Source organism: Notolabrus celidotus, chromosome 16, assembly GCF_009762535.1.
Source record: "Notolabrus celidotus isolate fNotCel1 chromosome 16, fNotCel1.pri, whole genome shotgun sequence".
Lineage (NCBI taxonomy): Eukaryota > Metazoa > Chordata > Actinopteri > Labriformes > Labridae > Notolabrus > Notolabrus celidotus.
This window is the reverse complement of record NC_048287.1, coordinates 16,829,137-16,838,437: the sequence shown is the minus strand read 5'-3', so window position 1 is coordinate 16,838,437 and position 9,301 is coordinate 16,829,137. Positions and strand designations below refer to the sequence as shown.

The window sequence follows — 9,301 nt, the reverse complement described above, 5'->3', positions numbered from 1 at the left end:
TGGGAGTGACAAGGCTGAAAAGAAGTTGATTCTGTATTGGTAGAATGGGTTTAAAACTCATACCTTTAGGAACATAGACTGAAGCCTGTACAATCAAACAAGGTGTGAGGCTTCAGAAGAAGCATTACCCTTTGGGTGTTGTGTCAGTATTAAAAAATTGTATAAATGTGAGGTGACTCGTAAAAGGGAATTTGCCCTTCATGTTCCTGATGCTCAGATGTTCCTGCCAGACTGAACAAAATTGACAGTAGAACATTTTAGTCATTTTGTGACCTGTGTAAAGAAAGAACTGGTCAAAACAGAGGAGCATCTGTGCTTTATACACAGGCAAATTAAATCTGTCAGAACAAATACACATCAGAGTGAATTATGTTTAAAAAAAACCACAACCAAGATGTAAAGTACTCGTTATATGTTAAAAAATATAGAAAATAATAAACCTTTTATGAGTAAATTATCCTAGATGGATGTCCATTGAGCCTACTTACTTTTATGCTTTTAAATAATCAGAAGCAACCCTCATCAACTGGGCTTCAATGAATGGATTTCTACTTTTTTTTTATTAACACTGCAGTTGGCACAGTGGTGGTTTTGACCCTGCCAAGTGGCTTTTATCATCTGTACCATGCAAGTTAGTTTACCGCTACTTAACATTAGTCATCCCCTGTTTTAAAAGATGAGAGGAAACAGTCAAGTTTATTTCTTAGCTCAAATAGGATTCCCCCAGCAGAGAAGCTGATTTAATTTGACAGGGTACTGTACCATTACCTGCCCACTAACATTATGTCACAAATCATGCAGCATAAAAGAAGACAGGGATCAATGGCATCATCACAAGACAGTAACTATGAGGCACAAAGGTGGAAAGATGAATAAAAATAGGAAGCACAAAAAAAAAACGCTCAAGGCCATGAAGAGTGCAGCTTACAACCATAGACTGTAAATAAAAAGCTTACAACCCTCAGGATTGTTACTAAAGCATGACATGACTGCCCTCTAGTGGTTGTAAAGCGGTATCGCCTGCTCAAAGTAAAAGTTTATTCACTCTCTTAAATGGAGGGAATGTGACACTTTTCCCAACAGCAAGGTAATTTAGAGACTTCCATTGACAACTCGAGGACAATAACGATGTAAATTTAAAAAACGGAGAAGTTTCAATTAGCTTTGGTTGGCTTCTAATTAGAAAAAGAATGTTCTAGCGTCCGTTGTCAAGGCGACAAGTACACGAATCTTCTCAGCTGTGAAATAGTAAGATCGACCTCTCCGTCATTTTTCTATGCAACCCGAACAAACCGCGACTATTTGCCTACTGTCGCTGATTAGCCTTTAAAATCCTATAGACCTGTTTCTTTTTAAAAAACAGGAGTGAGTCCTCTTAATAAGACTAAAAACAACGATGGAGATGATAAGCATGGCAGGGCAGAAATGCGAGTTTGAGCAGACTTTTTCTTTTTCTCCTCTTCCCACAAAGAAGCCCTCTTTCCTACAAGATAAAGACACATTGGCACTGTTAATGAAATGGTGAGTTGTGAAGTTTCCTTCCCTAAAAACCTGTTCCATTTCAGCAGGGGCGATTCTAGGATCGGATGTTTAGGGGTGCTGAGCCGGGCAAGCTACATTTCACTGTTTTGTACATTTTAATGCAATTTCATTCCCACATTTGTGAAAGAAAAGTATAACACTTTTTGGGAAAGTCTGTGACTAAACCATCAAATCTGATAAGGGTTATTTAAATGCTGAGCCACAACAAAAGAGAAATGGATTGGAATCATAAAAGAAACATATGGTAACCCTAATATCTGGGGAAAGACAACTCATTTTTATACAGCAGCTCCTCAACATATACATAAACAGTTTGTATGTTTATGGAGTAAACCAGCCCCCCATGGTGAGTACCAAAAATACCAAAAATTGACATTGGAGTTATTTTTTGGACTTTCATTTGAAATGCAATGCACAACATGTAAAACGCAGTGGAGCTGCTGTATTTCTGTTGTTAAAATATTACGTTTCAACCCAGAACGGTACGGTTTTCAAACTTGTCTAGCTTAATAAAAAGGACGTACAGTAAAAAATTTTTTTTGAATCTCTCAAATTTTTGGGGTGCTGGGATTCAATTTAAAGGTGCTTCATTTCAGTGGGCCTGCAAGTCTCCTCTGCTGCTTCTGTTAACCGAGATGTTCATCATCTATGTTTGTTGCTTGTGCTTGTGTTGTTGTTTGTTCATTTCAGGTCCATGCTTGGGAGGATTTCAGCTAAATGTTACAGCTTTGACCAAAGCTTTCACCCGTACAATAGTGCCACATTTGCATCAGTAAGACCCATTATGTTAATTTATGATAAGGTCAATATTCAGGAGAAAAAGTACATGGACATACTAAGTGAGCAGACTACGCTAAAGATGACTCAAAGTGCTGCTTTTTATATTTTACTGTCTCACTGACTGATATATTTACCTTTTTCCTTTCACCTGAAAGCATTTACAGTTCATCCATTTTTAAAAGAAAACTAAACATTAAAAAAGATGAATTGCTAGTTGCCTGCTTTTACAGATGAGCTTCTCATGTTCAATCAGATTTGTCTGTTGGTTATGTCACTTTGTGTGCAGTGTTTCTTCAAAGATCCCAACGTAGTTTCCAGTTTGAGGATCATGAAGGATGGAACCTGGGTGCCTCTTGGTATGCATCAAATCACTACTTGTCGGAAGATATTTTCATCCACAGGACAATAATTTACTCACATCTCTTGGGATTTTTTAAAATGTCTTTGTGTGTGTTGCAGACAAGCCAGTGGTGTGTGTTGATGTGGAGCAGGTGCCATGTACTAAAGTCTCCATGGAGCTGTTTGACCCTATTTACTCCAGTGGGATCCTGAGGCCCTCTGGACATGTAGTTAAATGCTTTCATGATGTCTACCCAGATTATGATGAACTCAGACAGGTCAATCTCTTTTCTTTTCAACCCTCTGTGTCTGTCTCTCTTCTCTGTTTTCTTAACATGGAGGTCAAAATGTTCTCTCTTTCTCCAGATGTTGCAGGAGGAGGACTCTGAGCACTACTACATGATTCGGAGAGAGCAGCGAAGAGAATTTCTGTTTCGTATCTTCAAGAACCTGTGTTTTGGAGGAGAGCTCTGTCAGTTTGAGGACACAATAGGGCCTTACATTAGCACCACAAAGCTCATCTACAAAGACCTGATCAGGTGGGTAAAATCTGCCTGTCTTTGCGGTCACCCTTGAATGACTACTGTCCAATAAGTTTACCTAATAAATACTTTTTTGTATCTAGTTAAGAGACTGTTTCTCTACTTTTTACTGCTTCAGTGTTCAGAAGGATCCAGAGACCAAGGAGATCAGTGTCGTCTCCATTGTCCTCAAAGTTTGTGCCCATGTGAGTGACTTATATGCCTTTTTTGTCAGCTAAGTTTGCATGCATACAATCACATTTATAATTCAACATAAGGAGTAACTATGAAAAATATTGATTGGATTGTTCCTTCTAATTTACTGATGAAACAAAGCCATTGTAAATGACCTGATACAGGATATAGGATTAGATTATTAACAGTAAAACACTCAAATTTCATGGCACTCCATCAAAGAGATAAAATACATCTGTGAGTTTTCGGTGTAACTTACACTTCTTTTTTTTATTCATCTGTAGGATGAATCTGGGAGATGTTTCCCTGCGAGACAAGATGAGGAGCAGACGTTTGCCTATTTGATTGTGGATCCTTACAAAAGACACGTGACTTTGTTTTACCACAGTTACGGTGTTGGGAACTTTACAATGTGACAGAAATGTACCAGACTCGTGGTAGACTTCTTATGTGTGTATTGACACATGGGATCAGAGGGGGAGAGGACCCTGTAAAAAAGAATAATTGTTTTGTTCTGTTAATGTTTATCAATACAAAGATTATTACAGACTTAAAATATGCCTGATTTATAACTTATGTTTGGCCTTCTGTAGTCTATTAAAATGTAACACTTAAAGCTCCAATTAGGAGCTTTCTGTTTGTGTCGGTTTTGGCACCTCCCGTGGACAAAGCCTTTGCAGATTTTGTCCTGTACATATAAAGTATTTTCTATTAAAGAAAGTATCATCCTGCTATCTTTCAACAGTGAAACGTGTCACTTTGAATATTGCATGGAATCTTTTTTTTTTTTAAAAGGCCACACAGCATGTTGCAAATCATCTAGCATCTACCCCCTCACTGTTGTTATACACATCAAATATTCTAATATATAAAGTGCCAGTCTTGTTGTTGATGGTTCTGTTTGCTTTTTTAGGTCATAAAGAGGTACCTCTGTCATTTCCAGTCTGTTTCATAACCAACTAAAACTCCTTACTGGAGCTTTAACATCAGAGCTTAAGTTTGTGTGACTAAACCGTAGGCTATATAAAATATGGACGTAGTATCCGTGACATCACCCATCTTTTCCTGAGCACTGTTTTGAATCCAATCGACGGCAGCAGCCATATTGGAAATGCGGAACTCAACCAGGCATAGTGTGACGTAAAGGGGCGGAGTTTGAGCCTCCGAGCCAACAGCTATGTGTTCCTGTCGGGGAGTCAAGTCAGACATGTCCTTATTTGGGCAAAAACTCGTAATCTTAATATCTTCTGAACCGTCGCGTTAGAAAAAAATTCACCCCCTGTACAGTTTGTGCCGATAGAGAAATTAGCTTTGTAGAGCCAAGCCGTTTTTTGAACCAGGCTGTAAACATGTTTATTAATGCTGCAAAGATCGTCTTTTTCCCATTCATGTCTATGTGGTTTCCGGTGTTTCTGCAGCCAGCCTCAAGCGGATTCTCAATTAATTGCAGTTTATAACACTTCCGCGTGGGCTTCATCGTTTGAGACCGGAGGTTGCTGCTTGAACTAAACTCAACAAGGCAAAGACAGTCCAACATAAGATGTCATCTATTTCCATCTTTCATCTAAAGAAACAAATTACTCAACTCAACACTCAATATTCTCTTTAAATAATCTACGTTGCCATTTTATTATTTTACAAATGCAATGATAATTCTGGAGTATGTCAGCATGCCTGGTGAGTTTTGAGCATGACATGGTTTCTGTGGGAAAAGTTGATACAAAAGGAACAAGAGCCAGCATACAGTCCAAAGAGCTTTATTGAAACAAATAAATTAATAAGTTAGTCAAGTGAGCTAATTCTAATCTCAGCAGATATACATTTTGTAATTCTTTAAGGATCAAATAGAAGTGTACATAGATTAAAAAACAAGATAAGCTCTATTTTTTAAAATCCGGTATCTCAACGTCTTGGAATTGGAAGACTTTGTTGGTTTTGCTTATTGCTTTGATCAGTTTGTGTTTCATTTTAACAACAGTTCCATAAACCTACCAGTTAAAGGGCAACGAGCTGGAATGTCAAAATGGCAGCAAGTCAGTGAACGATGGTTTGGAAGTCATGAAGAAGAACAGAGTGGAGAAGAGAACGTGCACATTGAGTCATGCATTGCATTCAGTCAGTTAGAAAATCACCTACGGATTCTCATACTCAGGTTTCTAGACTAGCGCCCCCTAGTGACCTCAGAGGTAGTTGTGTGGAAGCCATTTTTCTCTACTGTGACATGCTTATGAAAGGAGACATGCCTGCAGAGTTTTCTGTGATAATACAGATGTCTGTGCCTCCTGGTGTTAAATTACAGTAAGGGTGTTGAAGAGAGGAGGTCCTGGTTCAGTCATGTGTTGAATATACAGGTTCAGAATACTGTCAGAAAAAGATCAAAGTTTGCAGCAGTCATTGAAGATTTACACCCTAAAATTATACATCAGAACAATTTTTGAAGGATTTTATAACTCAGGTTTAAAAAAACAACAACTAACCTTTAAAGGTTAGAGAACGAGGAAGCAGAAGGCACAGATCATTTCCTCTCATTCTTTTTTTCCTCTAATACTGGGGCCAACACTGACAACAACATGCAATACAGGGGTTTCACCAACCTTTTAATGAAGCTCAGCATTCCAATTGACAATGAAATGACAATCTAATTATGCCTCTATTAGGTAGGCATCTCTGCTATAATTTAGGCAAAAGCTGTCTATCACTTCTACATAAAACAAATGCATAAGTTGCATAATGCCTGTAGAAATCTGAAGTGCCATTCATAGGTCTAAATAGACCGAGCTATGGAGTCTAGACTTGGTGTAAATGGAAAAGTGGAGCACCTGAGTCAACTGGCTTGACCGGATCATATAAATGAATCACTTGCAAGGAAAGAATTAGTGTTTTCACTGGCCAACTACAGCAGGATGAATGATTTATGTGTCCAAGCTGGCAGCAATTATCTGACAACATTAGAAAATAGACATAGAGCTCTGTGAATATGAACCTGATCAGCTGTGTGTTGTTACAGGTGTCACCATTCAGGATTCATTTTGACATAAAAATGCTACATTTATTTCAAGACCCTATCTGACTAAATTAAATATATTAATTTAAAATTCTACATTCACTTTAACAACCAAAATCATAAAAAAAATAGAAAATTTGCTATTATAGGTTACATAAAAATCAAGTGCATGAACAGATTTACAGTAAAGAAATTAAAACAAAGACAAAAGTGTGTCATATTCATCAAGTGCAGATAATTTAAGAAAATGAATTGCTTACATTGTGTATTCATGTGTGTGTATGTGCATTTTTGCACTCTCCAGTTTTGTCCACGAGCACAGATGTGCATCAAGAAACTTGTAGAAAGAACCAGAAAATACTGCTGAAGAGACTATAGTGGACCGACAGTGACAGTTTATGAGTGGATGCAGTTGTGATGCTGTAAGGCTGGGTCCTGGATTTCCTAACACTTGCGCATTCATGAGGATAATAGCCTGGAGTTCATGCGTTAGACCTGGACATCTAAGAGGCTTGGTATTTTATTAAAATTGCCCCAAAATGGGCAGAAAGTCTCCACAGCTGCTGACTGAGCACATGTCTTCTGATGGCTGTAAGAGGGAGAACTGTGAGGTTGTGAAACATCTCACTGCTGACATTAGGCTGGATGTCTAAATTCTGACTGAGCCTCAGTGAGTGTTATCTACAGGACTGGCCTGAGGAACATGCATGTCTGGAGGATAGGCTGCAAGACAGAGAGGCTTGAGGGGAGTCTTGATCAGAAAAGCTTACTAAAATATTTTCAGATACAGTGGCCTCTAGATATTGCAAAAGGGGATTTTTGCACAAAAGGACATTTTGTCTCTAGTAAAACCTAAATAGGAAGGACCAACAGGTCAGCCAAACAGGGAATAACATCCCTTTTATTTTAGTTTTTTGCATGTGGGCTTATTAGGAACAGAACAAACTAAAAGTGCTGTACATATCAGTCGTTTCAACACATTCTTCCATTTGTTTTCATCTGACAAGTTTGAGTCATTTAGAGCAGGATCCACTCAGTGAGAATACCTTGTTTTGGGTTTGAAGGTGAACTGTCTGTGGAGGATTTGGTGGTTTGGGGAGGCGACTGTAGGCCAGGTATGCATGTCCAGGTCTGAAGGAGCAGATCATAACTGCACTGTGGACTCCTTTTGCACTTTTGTTGTTTTTTTGTTGTTGTGTGATTCCAACATTTGACATTGGGACCCATTACAAATCTCCAGCATCGGGTCAACTTTTCTCACTCAGGCGATTGAAGCAGACAAGAAAAAGAGAAATATCCGATGAGATTTCTCAAAAAGTTTACAAAAATCCAAAGTTTAAAGTCTGATTTGAAGCTGTGAAGTTGACATAACTATATAGAGCATAAGGTGAGTGGGTGAGAGTGGTTCAGTAGTCATTCATAGTTCTTCATGTGTTCACTCTTCAACCTCATCATCTTGTGTTGAGAGGCGTGTGTGCGGTGAGCAGCTTTGGCTGAGGCCCTCTGGTGGCCTCTGTCTGAATCAGCTCTGGAAACACATTCATTTCAGGAGACAGAGGAGGGAGAGAAGAAAAGAAATCATCGCAGAATGATATGAAATGAAATGAAGTGATGAAGACGTTAAGGTTCAGCTGCTCGGGTTGAGAACTCAGCCACAGGAAGACGTTCTGTAAAGGTCTTTGTGTTCGAACAGCCCCATAGACTGCTCAGCTCACTGTCATTCCAAGTTCCCGCTCTCTGACTGAGAGATATTGAGCGTATTGGCCGAGGGGAAGAGGTCTCTTTGGTCCGTGGGGCTGTGGTAATCAGATGTCAGGTCGGGGTCCAGGAGGGAGGATAGAGTGAAGTTAGAGGAGCCTTTCTTTAGGCACTGAGTGTAGAAGTTAAGCAGGAGGTCCAGCTTGTTCTCTATAGACTGGACCTGAACAAACACATACACACACACACACACACACACACACACACACACACACACACACACACACACACACACACACACACACACACAGAGAGAGAGAAATATGTTGTGCTTCTATGTCTCTTTCTTTTATTGTTTAATGCTGAGATGTAAAGACTTTTTTTTTCTTTTTACTTTTAAAACCTACAAGCCTATATGCAACACTCCATACATAAAACACTTAGTAAATAAATCTCTGTTACCTGTTTCTCCACCTTGACCACACGCCCCATCATGCTCAGCTCATCCAGTGGATCCAGTTCCGGTGGCGTCTTCTCTCCCTTTTCAGGGCGAGCCTTCTTATCAGACTGCACAGCTCCTCGCCCAATTATCTGGTCCACTCTTTTAAACAAAAACAGCATATGATAATAATTATGATGAAGCCTTGTTTTACATCTTAGGTAGAGAACTATGTATGATTGGTTTTGGAAACAAATATTGAAAAATACGATGTGTTTCTTATTGAAAAATGAATGAATGAAAGATGGACAGATTATCAGGAGCCAAATTATTTATATCTGCCCCAAAATTATATAGTGCTTCCCTACTTGAAATCATACAAGACTTGTGTCATGTTCAAAGCCACACATGAAAGTAAACTTGAACGCTATTTTGAATAAGAACTAAGATCTAGTCAACATCAAACAAAGGAATCCACCAACACACCCAAAAAGATTTTTTTTTTAAATTCCAATAATTCAGCTGTAAGGAATATGGTTTGAAATTTGCTACCTACCTCATCTGTAGACTCTTGATACGTCCCAGCATGTCCAGGTGCCCTGCAGAGTACTGCTCTATGACATCCTTCACATCATATGGCCGCAGTGTCTCCTTAAACTTCCTCTTTGCTACAAGGAACTTCAAGATCCTACACAAAGACACACCACATTTACTGTTATCACCACAAAAAGCCTCCCACAGCACATCCACATATATGCACGTACTGTAAACCTTTAGAAAAAT

The 9,301-nt window shown here is 38.9% G+C and overlaps 2 protein-coding genes across 4 annotated transcripts in view; one reads left to right on the top strand and one right to left on the bottom strand.

The window, feature by feature from the left end:
• Window positions 1-1,103: 1,103 nt before the first annotated feature.
• cfap300 (cilia and flagella associated protein 300) lies at window positions 1,104-4,141 on the top strand. Its single transcript, XM_034704997.1, has 7 exons — window positions 1,104-1,521; window positions 2,233-2,314; window positions 2,609-2,678; window positions 2,782-2,939; window positions 3,028-3,200; window positions 3,322-3,388; window positions 3,662-4,141. Exons 1-7 carry the CDS (start codon window positions 1,397-1,399, stop codon window positions 3,791-3,793), a joined length of 807 nt encoding a protein of 268 aa, XP_034560888.1. The 5' UTR covers window positions 1,104-1,396; the 3' UTR covers window positions 3,794-4,141.
• Window positions 4,142-5,118: 977 nt separating this feature from the next.
• LOC117828523 (potassium voltage-gated channel subfamily KQT member 4) overlaps window positions 5,119-9,301 on the bottom strand; it is a 50,356-nt gene continuing 46,173 nt past the window's right edge. For all 3 annotated transcript variants that reach the window (XM_034705714.1, XM_034705717.1, XM_034705716.1), the window contains 3 exons: window positions 9,075-9,206; window positions 8,542-8,680; window positions 5,119-8,302 (listed from right to left, as the gene is read on the bottom strand). In XM_034705714.1, coding sequence (XP_034561605.1) covers window positions 8,099-8,302; window positions 8,542-8,680; window positions 9,075-9,206 — 475 coding nt within the window. In that variant the 3' untranslated portion in view covers window positions 5,119-8,098. The remainder of the gene's footprint in view (window positions 8,303-8,541; window positions 8,681-9,074; window positions 9,207-9,301) is intronic.